The sequence below is a fragment of the Carassius auratus genome, chromosome 3 (genome assembly GCF_003368295.1).
Source record: "Carassius auratus strain Wakin chromosome 3, ASM336829v1, whole genome shotgun sequence".
NCBI classification, from domain to species: domain Eukaryota; kingdom Metazoa; phylum Chordata; class Actinopteri; order Cypriniformes; family Cyprinidae; genus Carassius; species Carassius auratus.
The window spans coordinates 5,781,586-5,800,735 of record NC_039245.1 but is presented as its reverse complement, the minus strand read 5'-3'; the positions used below and the strand labels follow the sequence as shown (position 1 = coordinate 5,800,735).

General features: G+C 41.4%; 2 protein-coding genes across 3 annotated transcripts in view; one reads left to right on the top strand and one right to left on the bottom strand.

Annotated features, from left to right (window-relative positions):
• The first annotated feature begins 6,076 nt into the window (after positions 1-6,076).
• The window catches only part of cacng3b (calcium channel, voltage-dependent, gamma subunit 3b), a 44,918-nt gene continuing 31,844 nt past the window's right edge, over positions 6,077-19,150 (top strand). For both annotated transcript variants that reach the window (XR_003275941.1, XM_026204989.1), the window contains exon 1: positions 6,077-7,159. Coding sequence is in view for 1 of the 2 variants with exons in the window: in XM_026204989.1 (XP_026060774.1) it covers positions 6,949-7,159 (211 nt within the window). In the remaining variant the exon portion in view is untranslated. The remainder of the gene's footprint in view (positions 7,160-19,150) is intronic.
• On the bottom strand, positions 13,139-17,718 carry LOC113044829 (putative SCAN domain-containing protein SCAND2P). Its single transcript, XM_026204988.1, has 2 exons — positions 16,511-17,718; positions 13,139-13,196 (listed from the first exon to the last, which is right to left on the bottom strand). The coding sequence occupies exons 1-2, from the start codon at positions 17,630-17,632 to the stop codon at positions 13,194-13,196; spliced, it is 1,125 nt and encodes a 374-aa protein (XP_026060773.1). The 5' UTR covers positions 17,633-17,718; the 3' UTR covers positions 13,139-13,193.

Here is a 19,150-nt window from a genome sequence, read left to right as displayed (position 1 = left end):
AATGTTTTCACAAAGTGCTGTGCGACAAAATTAGTCTCTGGTCCCCTTTGTTTTTGCTGTTCGACATGTTGGCACGCAGCCTGAAGCGGTTCTGAAGGTCTTTGATTGTGTGGGGGAGCAGAGGCTGCATTCGGGAGCTTTCAGCAAGCACAGACTCATCCACAGGGCTTTACCTCACTGCTACCTGTGGCTTTATTTGTCATGTTCACTCTGCAGTGACTAAAACTATACTTTACAAGCCACAGCTCCGAATTAATGAAGGATTCTGACACAGGCACCTTCCCCCAGGGTTCTAAAAATAATTACCAAGATAAATACAGAGCAGTTTTTTGTCTTACCTTATTAATTATCATGTTACAGCAAATATACAGCACTTTTTAAAATGGTTTGTTTATGTTCATTACAGAGTCCATTTTGGGGCTCTAATTTGAATGGGCACTGCTGTTCTTGGTGGAGATCTTCAAAGTGCCTCTGCAAAGCGTTTGCTTTAAACCAATCTTGACTCTACCCATTCCTCTGTCAACCCCGATATGGACTGGTCTGCCTGGTAATGGCTTGGAGTCTTCATAAACACGAGGTTAAAAAAGGTACTGATCACTAAAATCAGCCTCAGATGCATGGGGCGCCAAGTGTTATATGAATACTTTTACTGGCTGAATGAATTATGTGACAAGAAAATAAGTATTTCATGGAAATACTTATAATAAGTATTTTCAAGTAATTCATGGCTAGTTGCATTCCATCAATTGAAAAATCAGCATTCCAAAAACTTTTCATTTCATTCTGTAGATCATGGTGCTAGAATCATGATAATGTAGGAAACTTATAGAAATTAAATGCCAATTATAAATCTTTTTATGTGAATAAAAGTGTCTGCAAAATGTGAACTTGAGTTCACTTTCAGGAAACACCTTTCATGGGCAAAATGCAGCACCATGTCACAAAATGCATTTGGTGAGAAGACATATTTTCATCTTTGAAACAAGCTGTTCCAGATCTCACTCACAGAATGGGCAAATTTATTGATGAAATGTTGTGACATGCAAAATCACTCAATTGATTTATTATTATTATTATTATTATTATTATTATTTTTTTTTTTTTTTTTTTTTTTTTTATGTGAACAAAATTGTGTGATCTGATTCTAGAAAATCTGTTTCATGAACAAAATGACAAAAATAAATAAAGAAATACATTAAAATAATAAATAAAAATCTGTGAAATTTATGATTTAAAAAACGGCAGCTATGGTTGCCAGAACTTTACCATAAAAAAATATTTTGGAATTTTTGTCTTTCACCATTAAAGATATTATAATTTTTTTTTACAGTGGATGTCATTGAAAGTTTGAGCATGTCCCGGACAAAATGCATTCAATGACATTTGGAGTGCATTTTGTCCATAAAAGGTGTTTTCTGTTATTTATAATAAAAATAATAAATAAAAAAAATACCAAAGTTAGGTGCACAACTAGGATATAGTGTTTTTTTTTTTTTGTCTAAAATTTTGTGCTGACTTGACTGGCAGTCTTGATGTAGCCCCGAAAAAAAAAACATCAAAAGAGAGTAGGAATCACTTGGTTCTCCAAATGACATTCTATTGCATTTTTCTGTTCCTTTTCCCCTTCCCTCCGCTCCCTCTCATTGCCCTCAGCCAGTCTTCATCGTTGTCTTTTTACTCAACTTTTCCTCTCCTCACATCTTCTGTTTTAGCCATACTAATGGAAAGAGAGTTGAGAGTTACCTGTGCTGGGTCCCGCTTCTTTGCCTCTGCCTGAAGTAATTTCTATGCTAATGAGACTCTCAATAAGATAAGACAGTCAGCAAGGGCTGCCTCTCCAACACAGACTTTATGATGAGAGGAGCTGCCGGCTTTGCCCTCTGTGTCTATCCGTGCATGTGGATATTTATCTTTTATTCATTCACTTTCATTCAGATTCTTTCAGCTTAATGTTTGTAAGGTTTTCTTTTCTTGTCTAACGGCATTAGATGCTGTGGAACAATGCTCATAGGCAAGGTCTAATGGAGAAGTTGTCATACTCTACTCATTCTACATACTGTACACCGTAGACAACACAGGCTGCTGCATGGGCTTGTCTCCTGTTCATGCTTTATTATTTCCTCCTCATAGTACAACCTTTGCATGCATCAGAAGTTATTTCTACGCAGCTGCTAAATGTGACAAATTACTAAAAAGTTTGGAAGCAGGTGCTGTTGCCACCTGTTCTGACAGCATGGAAATTCTTGCTGTCCTTGCCGTCCAGATTGGATGTTTTTGTCCACTGTAACTGTCTTGCAGTAGGACTCGCCGTTGTGTTAGCCGACTGTGATTACTGTTAGACACAACTTAGTATGCATGCTGAAGCCGAAGTCTTTGACATTCAAAAGCATTTGGGTCTGCCATAGCAAATTAAAAAGAATTTCGTTTGCAATCCCATAAGAAAGGGTTGAAAGGAGAATTTTAATGAACGGTAATGACATGCTGATATAATGGGAAATGTGACAAATATCTGCAAAGAGAAATGCTATTCCTCAAATGAAGAGCAGAACTTTGATTGTATTCTCAAGAACAAGGGAGAAAGGAGTATTAAAACCACAATACGAGAGTGTCAATACTGTCGGAAACACAGTCACACTTGGATATTCTTTTTTAGAGGAGGCATTTTACATATCGTGCTGCGAGTGACACAATAACTTCTACTGTTTGGCTTAGATATACAATAGGGAAAAAAGCTAAATAATTCAGAAACCACATAGCAACATTTATATACATGTGTATTTGTGTTTATGTTGATAAATTAATTAATTATTAAAAAGATTAAACAGTATTTTATTACTATTACTACTACTATACTACTATCTCCTTCAATAAAATTTGAAGGAGAAAGACTTAAATAGTTTTCGTGTAAAACATACTCCGAAAATGTTTGTTTTATTTACAGCTTTTTATCTAGTCAAGGCAAAAATAAGGAAATCTGCCAAAAGTCAGTCTGCATGTAGGGAAAATCGATGTTTATCCATAATACACTGAATTTCTCTGCTGTCTGCTTCTTCTAAAATTCTTTATTTCAGCCATTAGCTTTATTGCTAAAGGAACAGAATCCTTGGTGGTTCTCTGTCACCCTTAAAGCTGAGCGATCTCACTGCATTCCAGCTCAATCAGCAAACGACACACAGCTATGTGAACTGACCTTCATGGCACTGGTCCCTCTAACATAAAACCCCACATCCCCATTTAAAGACAATCTGGAGCTCATTCACAGGCATTCATACAGTGCCAGATCAATCAAGCCCAGCGCCTCTGTGGGGAACAACTGTGAATGAGGGGTTAAAGAGGGATGTGAACAGAGGGGCTACCGAATCACTTCACAGGAAATGGCACATGGTGAATAAATGGATTCATCTCATAAGGTTGATGTCTTGTTATTGCAGTTTTTTTCATGTAGACTTCACACTCTCGGTTGTGAATTGGATAGTTTTAAAGGGATCATGAACTGAGAAATCAAAATTCCCTTAATCTTCTGAAATATAAGAGATCATTGTACTGTAAAAAAATAAATAAAAAAATCTTTCTCGTTAGTCTAAAACACCTCATATTGAAATCAGTCTGCCAAAACGACAGGTTGTGAAATGTGCCACTTCATGACATAATAGTGTTGGTTAACCCTGCTCCCGCAGAAGATAAACGCCTGCTTCTACAGCACTGCCTGATTAGCCCCGCCCACCGATTCAAGCATGTAATGTAATAACGAGAGAGAAAAAAACTGGTCTACAGTAATATCACACCACACAAGTGTGATTAACTGTTGTTATTAAGTGATCTCTATTGCCTTGTCTGTTATTACAGATCATTCGATATGTACTGAGTGTTTATTTGTTTTTAACCTAAATGACAGCAGCGTCCATCTGTGAAGGCTATAGGCTGTCAAACATACACCATTCCTATTCAAACAGAGCATTCTTATGAGGGGGGTCAAAGCAGGACAGAAAATAGCCTACTTAGAAATCATGTTTTCATTTTCAATCATGTTGTAATTTTTATGTAAAAAAATTCTTAATAACATTATAAGTGGACCTCAGAGAATAGTACAAAATAATAATTTAAAAAAAAATGCTTTAAAAATAATTACTTTTTTTTACTAGATTATTCACATTGATTTTAGAATTGTATTATAGATTTGAATGTAATATCAACAACACAAAGCTATTTCAGTGGGGGGGGGGGGCAAGTCTTGCATCACGGCAACGATTTAGACGACACTTTTGATTTGTACCATCTGCCAATATCCTTCTAGAGATTTGAGGCTGAGCATTTGAATTATAAAGCATTATTCATAAGATAACTTATGCTGGCTCTGTCGGAAGAAAGCAGAAAAAGCAGGCTTGGGGATAAAGGTGCTTCCCGCTTGGTGAAAACAGCGGGAATCACACTAGCATGTCTCTATGCTATGCATGCATTGTAAGGACCGAGTGAACAATAAAAAAATTGTAAAACAGAAATGTAATTTCCAGACTTTATTTAGTGGTAGCGAAGATGGATATGTCATGTTAAACGAAGGGAGTTTCTGTGAGAAAACATATAACACTGTGAGCTGTGGTGGGAGGCCGACTTTGATCTGATCATCACACAGTGCAGGAGATGATGTGTCACATTAAGTGACAAGCGTTTCTCATCTGCTCATTTATTTCATAACTTGAAATGTGCAATGAATGTGCAAAAAATGCACCCTGACCTACTGCACTTAAGCATGGCCTTGCTTATTTTTGCCAAGTATAAAAATAAAATAAATTAAAAATGGTATTAAATTTGCTTAAAATTTTACATTTGCAAGTAATAAAGTTGTCTAGTCATAACATCAATTTGTAGTATTAGGCCAACTTTTAAAGATGAACTATTATGCCCATTTTTACAAGAAGGGAAATAAGTCTCTGATCTCCCCAGAGAGTGTATGTGAAGTTTTAGCTCAAAATACCAAAAATATTATTTTTTAGCTTGTTGAAATTGCGACTTTTAGGTTATGAACAAAAACTTGCCATTTTTGTTTCTGTCCCTTTAAAAGCAAATGAGCTAGTGTTCCCGGTCTCCCTTTTCAGAAGAGGGCGGAGCTTCAAGAGCTCATGCTCCTGCAAACTGAACAGAGTGAATGCAATGATGAACTGCCTTTAACTGTCATTTTGCATTATTGACACACTGTTTTCCTAATGAATGTTTTTCAGTTGCTTTGACAAAATATATTTTGTTTAAAGCGCTATATAAATAAAGGTGACTTGACTTGACTTGAGAATTTGCAGTACGTTTCTGTACAGTATTTACACCGCGTTTCTATATTTGGTTGTGTTGTGAGAATTTGCTGCACGTTTCTGTATTTGGTTGTGAAAATTTCTGTATAGTATTTACAGAGCATTTCTGTATTTGGTTGTGTTGTGAGAGTTTGCAGTACGTTGATATTGAGAATTCGTGTGAAGGGGTAGGCCTATCGTTTTGTCAGAGTTGCCATCCTTTTGCAAAACGTTTCAAAAACGCAAAGGAAAAGCTTTTCACATATTTTGTACATATTTGTCATGTAAACATACCATGATTCTAGGCCTATGGCAACAGTTTTTGGTTTTGATAGGGTTCAGTAAATGAGTAGTCACTGATTACATTTTTGATTTGATTCACTAAAAAGAATCGGCGCATAAGAGTAATTTCTCTGAGAAATGGATGCCATTGGTCAAGCATGTTTAGTTATTCGCTAAAAAGAACCGACAAAAAAAAAAATCCATTCGCTCGACCAACCTGTATTTTCATTAGAACAACAGATTCTGAAATATATATATATATATAATTTGTGTGTGTGTGTGTGTGGTTCCAGAACCAATTAAAAACCCAGATCAATGCAAACCTTGCAACTTTTGATATATTGTGACCAAAATATCCCTATGAATTTTGTGATCTATAAAACTCTCCTAAATTGTCCATGTGAAGGTCTCCATGGAGGAAATCTTCGAAAATGTCTGTGGACTTTTAAGGACGTTCCTGTTCTCCAGGGTCCGATTTTTCATGCATCACTTCTTGCCCATATCTTTGCATATGAAGGCCTTAAGTAGCACATTGGTTGAGCCAGGGGCGCTGTGCGGGGAGAAACTCCGAGATTAGACGAGAGGAGCTTCGTCCCTCCATTCAGCACCGCGGACAGCAGCCAGCGCGCTCCTCTGTGGGCGGTGTTTCAAACGAGCGGATTCGCTAGGAACGTGGGAGCTGTCATTGCTGTAAGACACATTCGTGGGGACCAGCATCACGTTGACAGCAATTACAAGCGCTGGGATTATGTTCATTTAATCGATCACTTCTTGATTGGTGCCTTCATGCTGCTCCTTATAATCAAATGAAAATTTCTTAAGATTTGCCAGATCTGAAGGGGAATTTTGGACAGACAAGCTGATCATGAAGTGGGATATTTTACTCTTCTCTTGTGTTTTAGAGAAAAATACCGGATGCATCCATTGAACGGAGGTATTTTCCGCTGGATTAACAAAGGACATTGTTTTTGATACTTACTCTCCGTGCATAAACACTGATTTATTGCCGTTTTCAGGAAACAAAGATGTTCTATTGAAGTCACAGGCGAAACATCGAGTCATTCGTTTAACCCAGTGCCTCAATTGCAAAATGCTGTGGTGCTGATGAGAGACTGTTACTCGATAACAGTTTTTTTCACAACCCAGAATGAGAAACAAATAGCCTAGCTCTCCGTTTAAGCGATGGAAACACTGTGAGGTTTCTTACTGAACTTGAGAAGCATCAAAAGCGACTGCAGCAGTCTCGAGACCCCAGAAATTGTCACATAATAATGGCATGGGCTTCTGAAGTCGATTGGAGCATGGAGTTCGCATTCCAGGCATGCTAGAAGGTTTTACGAGACACACTAAGAACCCTGTTTTGGACCCCATCCTGGAATGAGGTAAAATGTTGATGTGTGAAAGAGGAGTCCAAATGCTCATCACCACAATAGGCGCGTTCGCCGCGTTCAGCCTGATGACGATCGCTGTGGGAACGGACTACTGGCTGTACTCACGAGGAGTGTGCCGGGCTAAAAGTAATAACGAGAACGAGACGAGCAGGAAGAATGAGGAAGTCATGACCCACTCCGGACTGTGGAGAACCTGCTGTCTAGAAGGTAAGCAAAAGATTTCGTTTGCTTCTGAAAGTCCAAGGGGTCCAATTTATGTGTTTTTCTTTTCTTTATATCTATCTATATATCTGTCTGTCTATCTGTCTGTCTTATCTATTTATCTAGATTCCAGTAGACTTGGTTTTCTGGAATACACTGTGTTCACTCTGTCCTATCTAACTGATGATTAAACTGAGGATTATTTAATGTGACTCATTGGAAGCACTACTGACCTCAGTGTGTCACCATCATTTATTCTGTATTCAGTTCAGTCCTAATTGTTTAAAATAAATTACGTTTTCTAAAGTTATTTTTTCAGTATTTTTTTTTTTTTTTTTTTTTTTTTTACAAATGGAGGCTTTTAAATAGGCAGGCAGCATGATGATTGCAGCTGTCATGTCCAATAAATCAGGGCTAAATTGTCTAATTACTCACTTGTCAATTCAAAATAAGATGGGCAATCATATTGATTACCTTATATTGCAGTTCAATAAAAGCACTCTATTCTACAAAGTATAAATGTCTCGGTATTGCGAGGTGTTGACACAGAACAGAATAATTGGCTAGTGCTGTTAGTGTCATTGCATTCATGTTACCACGTAAGATAACATCCCTTACATAAAGGGAAGGGTTACATTTATGAAAATATATAATTTTGAAATGCATTGTATTCACTCATAAAACTGTAATCCGCACGTCCGTTATGTCAGTCAGGGTGCTCTGAACAGACTGTTGTCTCACCTCACACAAAAAGCAGATTTAAAAGGCTTTTCGAGTGGAAATCAAAGTCAGTTCAAATTAGAAGCCTACAGCCTTACATAAGTACAGTGAGCTCAACAAAACACACTATGGAGTTTAAAACATACCCTGTTATTCAAATGTACATCATATAGCCTACCCCCAAAACATGATGATGGGTTGTTCCTTTGGCTTATCCTCTTCCTCTGTTTTCCTCGTTTACCTCCTTATCTTCCCTCTCTTTCCTCTGGATGGATTCATTCTAATTCCATGCAGTTCAGGTTATGGCAGCCCTGACACTGCTTGACTGGGAGCGAAATAATGTACTTCATAATGTCTTTTCAAACTTTGATTAATCTCCTGCCCCAGGGAACACAGTGTGGTGACATGACTGCAGTGTGATGGGAAGATCCTCATCTTTAATTGAAAGGGATGGGTGCAATCCAATAGATGTGGCCATGGCAGATGACATAAATCCAGTGATTGACATTTCAGTATTCATTTAATTGAAGTGGATGTCACCCTCACCCAGTGCACAGATACCCACAGCCATATTTGATCCACTTTAAATCTCAGAAAGATTTTCATGATTTATTTGCTTAATAATATCAATAAGGGATTGATCGATCTAAGTCGAAACCTATCTCTCTGAGTCATGGACAAAGCTTTTCCATACATGCATCTTTGAGAAGGATATGTGCCTCTCTATGTGTTGAATTATGTAGAAAAAAGGATTACAAAAAAACAATTCTGACTGACTTTAAAAATATTTTCAATCATACACATTGATCTATTTTTCTTGAGAGATTTGACCTGTTTGTGATTATTGGTCTTGGTTTGAAGTAATAGCTCAGCAAAAAAATGAAAATTATTTCATAATTTACTCACTCTCATGTCATTCTTCAGCTAAACAAACAAAAATATATTTTGAAGCACAATTTTGTTTTTGTCTATATAATGAGAGTTTGTATGCAGTCTATTTGGACCCCAATGACTTTCATTGACTGGGAAACAAATACAGAAATGTATTTTATGTTCCACAAAGAAATACATACAGGTTTGGGATGACATGCTTTGAGTCAATTATGACAAAACTTTAACTTTTTATAGTTTAGATCATTTTAGGGTTACCCATCAGAAGAGAGATGTTTACACTGAGAAAAAGAATGTACAGTTGTAAAGGTGCATATTGTTGAATAGCCATGAATACCACATTAGTGTTAGGGAGGAAATGTAAGTGTGTGTTTTCAGTAGTCTATCCAGGTCACACTACCTTTATCTTTACCGGGAGTATAAAACGCTCTCGGGGGAGTTCATCAAGTGTGGCTCTGTGTGCCAATATGTAAATGCCTGTGTGTTTGCAATCTGGATTTGACCGGCCATAAGAATCATTTAAGATCATGACTCTTACCGCATAATTAGAGTTTCAATCCTAAAGGCTGATGGTGCAGTCATATGTTCAAAGCAAACATCATATCAGACCATTAGGAGTCATATAAGTGATATGAATCAGCATGAGAATGGGATTCCATTTTTTTTTTCATTGAAACAGTTACCAAAAGGCATGACTTTATTAGCCATGTTCTTTTAGAGCTTATTCCATCATGCAGTATTGTTTTTTATGGGGTTACAAGGACCCTATGATACATTATCAAAAGTCTAAAATTAATAATAGTAATTTCAAAATAAACCTTTCAGAATTATTTTAATAAGCTCCTCAAATCTAAACAAAAAACACAAACCATTTAACCATTTGTTTTATCACGAAGTAGACATGCACTTTTGATTTGTGACTATTATTAATTCCAGTAATTCTAATAAAGTAATATATATAAAATCAAATAAACAAGTGGCAGGAGTTTATTTGAACAATTTAAGAGAACTGAGCATGCGAAAATACATTGCATTTAGTCTTGTTTTATATCTTGGGTCTTTGAGACCCAAACAGAAATGATGTAACATTTTTCAGAGGAGAATTCTTATTTATTTATTTGTTTAAAATAAATTCTCAGAAGATTAGGAAAAGTCAAGAAGTATCAGCCTGATGCTTTAATATTAAGTATAATTTTCAAGCAATTAAATGATGGCTTCTAAAACAGAACATGAGGGTTAAATATATAGCGTGTTGCATTGCATGTCATCATTGGGAGAGACATTAGCGGTTATGTACGTAATAATAAGGGAACGCTCCGGTGGAATTTAGCATGGGTTCATATGCTGAATGGAGGTGAAAGATTAATGTAGTGCGGGTGGATCTCAGGGGATCTCAGGATAAATGATGACCTGGGAACTGAGGTAAGAAGGGGGAGAGAGAGGCAAAGCAGGGAGTGATGAAGAGGGACTTTTCCTTCTAAGTGTGCACCCAAGCAAAGCCTGTCTCATACTCTCTCATCACGCACACACATCTCCTTGGAAACCAGCCTCTCCCGCCTGCGAGATAGGTCCACTGCTCTAGCTCCATACCTTCCCCCATCCTCAACCCTGATTCCGTCCTCCTCCTCCCCTTGTTCATGAAAGCTTTGGAGAAACAGAAACATGAAATGCTGCCCAGCCATCACACGGCTACTCAAACAGGTTTCAAACATGAATAGAGAGATGCACACGCGTGAATGCACATATTCTGAAACGGACAATGAGATTGGTTCACTGGGATGTGAACATACTACTTCATAACCACTTACACTGCCACTCGGGACACTTTGCAGGCATGCGGCCTTGTGTTTTTGACTTTTTAATGTGCACTAAAGGTGCAAGTGAGGACTGTTAGACTGGGAACAAAAGGTTGGGCTAATACACGGCGATAGTGGAGTTAATTCATTATGGCAGTGGTAATGGAAGAAACTTGTCATCATTTTGCAGTACATAGTTGAAATACACTTTATCTACTGTATATGCTGGCAGAATTTGTGTTTATTTGTATTTTTATGGTGGAAATTTGAATGAACAGAAGAAATTAATAATGAATGTTTCTTTGTGTTAAAGCCCAGTCAGATATGCTTTCAACATTTTCATTTAGCGCGAGCTCCTACACTTCTTTGTGTAAAGACTTGTGAAGAGACTTCCTGATTTTAAATAACGACAAGTAAGCAGCCTGTTATTTCTGGTGAAGTGTATAAAAGTGATAATGTACTCGGCCCTGAGCAGGGGTTTATTTTTTGTGAGAATGACCAACTGACTGTATGCATTAGACTGATAAAAGTGACAGTTACATTTGAAAAAAAAAATGTTTTCAAAAGATTTCTATTTCAAATAAATGCTTATTCGTCGTTTATTCGTCAAAGAAACTAAAGAAGTGTCATGGCTTCCTCAAAAATATTAAACGGCAAAATCTTTTCAATATTAAGAACCTTTCAAAGTTTTCAACATCAATAATAAGAACCTTTATTAAATAGTTATGTAGCAAAACATATTAGAATAATTTCTGAAGGATCTTGTGACTGTAACACGTGTGTGCCAAGTAAACCGTTTGAAGAAGGAAATAACAAATAAGGCTTTTAATGATCACGGGAGAAAAAGGGGCACATCCAAACACAATTCCAAATCTACAAACATTAATAGCAGACAGACTGGAACTAAACAGACAGGGTATTTAAACACAGTCATAGTAAAGAGAAGAACGGGAACAGGTGGGAAGTAATCATTTAACTAAACTAGGAATGGAACATAATCAAATAGGGATAACACAAAGGAACAGAAGTCCATGACTGTGACAGTGAGACTGAAGACTTGAAATAAACAGAAATAAAACACATTTCACAGAATATCAAAATATAAAAACAGTTCTTTTAAATTGGAATAATATTTCACAATATCATGGTTTTAACTATATTTTTGATCAAACAAAATCAGTATTTGTGAGCATTATAGACTTCTTTCAAAAAAAAAAAAAAAAAAATTATTCCAAACTTTTACCGATAGAGCATGTGATTCTGCCATGCACTGGGTTTTAGTTGGTCCTACATTTAAACAAAAATATATATATATTACGGGACGAAACTTATTGAGGAAACATTATTTGTTTGTCAAAATGTTTATATTATGCACAGTTAGTAAATAGACCCATTGTCTAATCCAGAGTATTGTGTGTATACGATGGGAAACTCAGGGACCTTTTTAGTCCTACATTCTATTTTGAAGTGTAAGGCATTGCTAAAAGTACAGCATACCCACCATACACTTTGGCAAACTGCAAAAGGGCACAATTTTTGCATTTTGTATAGACTGGGCTTCTGAAACCATACAACATTTAGCAAACTGATGTATTAATATCTAATGCAATGCAAAATCAATACAATATTGATGGTAGTTTATCCCTCCGTGACAGTGTGTTGATTTGATGTGGTGGGTACATGGCGTCCTGTGAAGCCGGCAGGAGAATGTGGACCATAGTGAGTCACTGCTGTTCCAGGCTCCTGTCTGTGATGCTGCCTCTGCCCCTGGCTGCGATGACCTTTGTGAGGCAAATTACTCTTGATAGATCCTCTAACAGCATTGGTTAAGCTTACAAAAATAGCTCCCCATGTCTCCTCCTCATCTCAGAGGTTCAGCGACCAGAGAGAACACAGCCGGCTGATACTCCTGTAGGCCGCGCTGGAGGAAGTAAGGTTGCGTCAGATTTTATGAGAAAGTGTTTTGGGTTAACTTTAATAACTTGTTTATATGACTCTTTCAAAGCTGCCTTCCGCAAGCAATCACACATTAGTCTCAAAGGTAACACATCACTGATCAAAGACTGGTGACCCACAACTGGGTTTTCAACAAGGGGGAGGGATTCAATATTTTATATGCTGTTATTTAAAAGACATTCACTAAGTAACGCAATATAGTTTTATGAATGTTATTGGGCCCTCTGCTGACCCGAAACTCTCTCTTTTGGACATGTGCCTGCTCTATTAGTACTTAAACATGCACACATATTCACACAGACCTGCCAGAGATACTAAGTGGCTCACATTAGCTTGAGATGGAAGTGCAGGCCTTGGATGGATTTCGTATTGGTGCTATGAACAGAGTGTGGAATAAAGTAAGAGACTATGTGTAACAAGGTTCAACACAGTCTCAATAGGAAGGAAGAAGGCAGGGGTCGGCTTGTTGCTGGGACACTCGTTTATTCAGTAATAAAAAATAAGAAAAACACGATGCCCTCTGGGCGTAGACAGCAAACGATTGCTTAAACACGGTCAATAACTTCAATAACTTTAAAGCACTGTTGTAGCTTCCCTAGTGCAGAACGAGGTCCCAGCGTGTCTCTCTCTCCTTCTCTCTGCGGTGACTCGGCTTATATCCGGTCTCTCCACGCCAATTACTGCAATCAAACACACGTGTTCGTTAATTGCATTTGACCTACTTACGCCTCGCTCTGCTCCCTCCGTCTCTCTCCCGTTGCGGATTCCGCTAAACCACGCCCCCCTCGCCACATACCCCCACCGCCCGACTCAGGCCGGGGAGCCGTCCGGCCTGCAGCCTCCCCCCCCCCCCCCTCCTGGAGAGGAAGTCAGCCACAGCCATCTGTACACCCGGCCTGTGGATCACCTGAAATTTAAATGGTTGTAAAGCTAGATACCACCGGGTGATCCGCGCGTTGGTATCTTTCATGCGGTGGAGCCACTGCAGAGGAGCGTGGTCCGAACAGAGGGTGAACTCCCGCCCCAGGAGGTAATAACGGAGGGTAAGAACAGCCCACCTGATCGCTAGACATTCTTTTTCTATGGTGCTGTACATCGTCTCTCTCTTAGAGAGCTTCCGACTGATGTACAGCACCGGCCGTTCTTCCCCCTCCACCTCCTGGGACAGGACTGCGCCCAACCCTCTGTTCGACGCGTCTGTCTGCAAGATAAAGGGGAGAGAAAAGTTAGGTGCATTCAGGAGCGGTCCGCCACACAGGGCAGCTTTTAACTGGGTGAAAGCCTGCTGGCACTGCTCCGTCCACTGGACCGTATCTGGTGCCTCCTTTTTAGTTAAATCAGTCAGCGGGCTAGCAGTATCCGAAAAATTAGGTACAAACCTTCTATAATACCCTGCCAGCCCCAGGAACTGTCTAACCTCCTTTTTGGTCTTAGGCCTTGGACAAGTTGCAACTGCTGCCGTCTTATCAATTTGGGGACGCACCTGTCCATGACCCAAGTGGAAACCCAGATATTTTACTTCCACCCGCCCAATTGCACACTTCCTCGGATTAGCCGTGAGCCCAGCCCTCCTCAGCGTCTTCAGGACCGCTCGCAAATGCTGCATATGTCGCTGCCAATCCCCACTGTAGATGATGATGTCATCCAGGTAGGCGGCGGCATATGCAGCATGCGGACGGAGAATTTTGTCCATGAGACGCTGAAACGTGGCTGGAGCCCCGAATAGCCCGAACGGAAGAGTGACAAATTGGTGTAACCCGAACGGCGTGGTGAAAGCTGTTTTTTCTTTGGTCATGGGAGACAAGGGGATCTGCCAATAACCTTTAGTTAAATCCAGCATCGAGTAAAAGCGAGCCGAGCCTAGCCGATCAAGCAATTCGTCCACCCGGGGCATTGGATATGCGTCAAATTTTGACACAGCATTCACCTTTCTATAATCCACACAGAACCGCACGGAGCCGTCTGTTTTAGGTACTAAGACGATCGGGCTCGCCCAGTCACTGTTGGATTCTTCTATTACTCCCATCTCTAGCATTGCCTCTAACTCCCCCTGAACCACCTTTTTTTTATGTTCAGGTAATCTATACGGCCGGCTGCGAACTACCACGCCCGGCTCGGTCTCAACATGGTGCTGAATGAGATTCGTTCGACCAGGCAGGGGCGAGAACACATCAGCAAAGGCTGCTTGAATGGACTTGATATCAGTGAGCTGCGATGGTGAGAGGTGGTCTCCTCCAGGGGCCAGAGCGAGAGATTGGGATTTTGAACTCGCTTCTGGACCGAGATCCTCCTCCCCACTCACTACCGTCGCCAGCAACACTGATTCCGCCTCAGACCATTTTTTTAATAGGTTGAGGTGGTATATTTGATGTGCCCCGCCCCTATCCGTTCGAGCTACCTCATAGTTAAGATCCCCAACCCGCCGTGTGACCTCAAAGGGTCCTTGCCACTTCGCGAGTAACTTTGAACTAGAGGTAGGGAGTAATACAAGCACTTTATCCCCCGGTGCAAATTGACGTAGCCTAGCCCCCCTGTTGTACAACCGACTCTGTTTGTCTTGAGCCTGCAACAAATTCTCCATGGATAGCCGCCCCAACGTGTGGAGTTTTGTTCTCAGGTCCATGACATATTGAATTTCGTTTTTACTAGCAGAAGGTCCGTCCTCCAAAGTTTCTTTAAGGACGTCAAGGACCCCGCGGGGCTGGCGCCCATAAAGAAGCTCGAAGGGGGAAAACCCCGTGGAGGCTTGCGGGACCTCCCGTACAGCGAACAAGAGGGGTTCCAGCCACCTATCCCAATTTTTGGCGTCTTCCTGAACGAACTTACGAATCATGGATTTTAATGTGCGATTAAATCGCTCGACCAGCCCGTCTGTTTGTGGGTGATAGACGCTTGTTCGAATCGATCTAATGCCCAATAATTCATAAAGCTCGCGAATAGTACGTGACATAAACGCCGTGCCTTGATCGGTGAGGATCTCCTTTGGGATCCCCACCCGGGAGATTAATTGAAACAGTGCACTCGCCACACTCTTCGCGGAAATAGAGCGGAGAGGCACTGCCTCAGGATATCGCGTTGCATAGTCCACCAGAACTAATGCAAAGCGGTGTCCTCGTGCTGACCGCTCTAATGGCCCGATGAGGTCCATGCCAATTCGTTCGAAGGGGACCTGCATTAATGGAAGGGGGCACAATGGTGCTTTTGGGGTGGCCGGTGGATTCACCAGCTGACATTCACGACAAGCCGCGCACCATCTGCGCACATTCTCGTGAATGCCCGGCCAGAAGAAGCGGGCCATGAGACGGTTTAGTGTAGCCGCTTGCCCTAAATGCCCGGCCATTGGATTACAATGAGCCGCCTGGAAAAGCATTTCCCGGCGGCTTTTAGGTATCAACAACTGGGTTGTATCTTGCTTTGTCTGGGCGTCTTGGGTCACCCGATACAACCTATCTTTTAAAATTGAAAAGTAAGGATAAGAGAGCGGTTGGTCAGGGAGGAGAAGCTGTCCGTCGATCGAGCGAACCTGGTCAAAAGCATTTTTTAGCGTCTCATCGCGGGACTGTTCCAGGGGAAAATCATCGCGCTCCGGGAGGATGTTCCGCTCGGGAGCACTCGGTTCCCCTGCAACAGGTTCCGGTGGTTCCGGTTCAGCCTCTCCCACCTGCGCAACCGCTACTCCATCCCTCCCTTGTTTCCCCCAAGAGCCATCCGAACATAAATACCCCAATAATTCATTAAACGCGGGCCAATTCGTACCCAAAATTATCGGATGCCTGAGGTGCGGGTTAACGGCCACCTCTACTCTATGTTTTTCTCCCCTAAATTTAATATCCACAGGCAAAATAGGGTAATTCACCACTTCCCCGTGTACACACCGAACCCTAACCATGCGGCTATTATCCAATGCCTTCGGATGAATCAGGCTTTGATGGATGGAGGATTGGTTACATCCCGAATCCACCAAAGCCTGATATGTACCCCCCCTGATACTCACTGGTATTTGGTATAAGCCAGCCTGATCGAGGGCAGCCTTTGGCGCGTCGGGGACCCGGATCAACGTCCCCACTTCCATCACCGGACACCTATCGATAAAATGCCCTGGGTCCCCGCAACGCCAACAGGCCGGCCCAGACTTTACCGCCACCCTGGCGGCAGGAAGTAGGTCAAGCGATTGGCGAGGAGAGAGCGGAGAGGCCGGGGCCTGGGGAACGGATCCCATGGGCGAGGTCCCACCCCTGGGAGGAGCCCTGGGACCTGCTGGTGACTCAACCCCGTAATTCGTCCTCCACCTCGGGGCTAGCTTCGACGGAAGCCCCCCACGGGACCTGGGGAGAGGGACAGATTTAGGGAGAGAGAGGGGAGGGGAGGAGAGAGAAGAAGAGAGAGAAGCAGATGGTAAGGGGTCGCCGACCCCTGGACACGTCACCATTTGGTCTTCCGCCAGCTGGATGGCCTGGTTCAGCGACGTCGGGCGGTGGCACTGGACCCACTGCGCTGTCTTCCTTGGCAGCTTGGCCACGAACTGCTCCAGTACCACACGATCGATCACGTCCTCGACGTCGCTACTGTCGGCCATCAACCACTTGCGGCAGGAATCCCGGAGCTGCTGTGCCATCACGAAGGGCCGGCCAGACTCTTCCAGGGTTAGAGTCCTGAACCTCTGGCGATGTTGCTCCGGAGTCCGACCGACCCGCTGGAGGATGGCACGCTTGAGGTCCTGGTAGGCCAGGAGGTTTTGGACTGGCAGTTGGTGAGCGGCCACCTGCGCTTCCCCGGACAGCAGGGGAATGAGCCGCAGGGGCCAGTCCGCAGGGGGCCACCCTCGAGCCTCTGCCGATTTTTCAAACAGGTCCAGGAAGGCCTCCGGGTCATCCTGAGGCCCCATCTTGTTGAGCGGCAGAGGAGATGTCTGGTCTTTAAACGAAGGGGTGGCCCGGGCCTCCCGGTCTACCCAGCTCCGGAATAGCTCGCGGTCTTCATGCTGGGCCCGGAGGAGCGCCTCGAAGCGTTTGTCCTGCTCCTCCTTGATCGCCAGCATGTGTTGATGTTGTTCCTGATGAAGACCGGCGAGCGACTGGATGATGTCCGCAAATGGCGTACCTGACGGAGATTGCATGGCGGCGATGCTCTTCTTCCTTCCCGGGTTTCGGCACCACTGTAACAAGGTTCAACACAGTCTCAATAGGAAGGAAGAAGGCAGGGGTCGGCTTGTTGCTGGGACACTCGTTTATTCAGTAATAAAAAATAAGAAAAACACGATGCCCTCTGGGCGTAGACAGCAAACGATTGCTTAAACACGGTCAATAACTTCAATAACTTTAAAGCACTGTTGTAGCTTCCCTAGTGCAGAACGAGGTCCCAGCGTGTCTCTCTCTCCTTCTCTCTGCGGTGACTCGGCTTATATCCGGTCTCTCCACGCCAATTACTGCAATCAAACACACGTGTTCGTTAATTGCATTTGACCTACTTACGCCTCGCTCTGCTCCCTCCGTCTCTCTCCCGTTGCGGATTCCGCTAAACCACGCCCCCCTCGCCACACTATGTTATATTGATGAGAGGGACAGCGTGTAAAGAGAAAGCAGGCCTTTCTCAGGCTTTTCAATGAATGTTGATTTAGGTGATAACGGCTTCTGAGAATGTGTTGCTGGCAATCCGTCTTTTGCTCTGCCACTAGTTTTGTCACTTTGTTGTCACTCAACAAGGAGACTGTCATAGAGGCAAAGTGTTTGAATGCACTGATCAATATATGTCACACTTTTTGCACTGTTTGATAGACATTAATAAAGGCTGTTCATAAGATATTGTTAGTATTAGACTTCACAAATCACATCTCATTATTGCAGGTATGCTTGTTAACTGTGCTCTAAGTATATAAAAACGTTTGGAAAGTAGAGGGATGCATGATATATGGGTTACATATAAATGATCAGCTGATATTAGAGCTTTTTAGGGTATTACCATCAGACAATTTTTGATATTTATTATTGTATTATTTTACATTGCTGGCCTATTTTGCCAATTTTTACATTTTTTGATTACCTTTGCCATCATCAAACGCTCACTTAAAGTTTTAAATCTTTAAAAACGCTAATAATTTAAAACTGCAAAATGTAATTTTTAGCAAAAATGTATGAATATTAATTTTGATACTATACATTGTTGTGATGTTTAAATTCACTCAGTTTTAGGGCTTTGTTTTTTTTTTATTTAGGCATAGTAACTTTATCATGTTAATGTTGACCATTTATTCATAATAATTATTGGCTTATCGCATTATTATTGCTGAGATATTTAATATCAGTTACTTCCTATTTTTCACACTCGGAAAAATGTTTGTAAATATGTTTATTTCATTCTCATAGTTGTAAATATGTAAAAAAAAAAAAAAAAAAAAACATTGATGGATTTCACATTTTAAAGTCAGCATGAAAAATTTCTAAATGTATGTAATGGATGATCTTATTGTGCAAGATTCATCCGTGAATGTTTAGGTTCACTCATTAATTTCTTGGGGAAGTTCATGCAAGCCAAATCTGTGCAGGTTAAGTGCAAATACTGAACTCGTGAGACATCATTACATTACCGATTTGGCCTATATTGCAAAAACCAAACCAAACACACCTACATAGTGCAT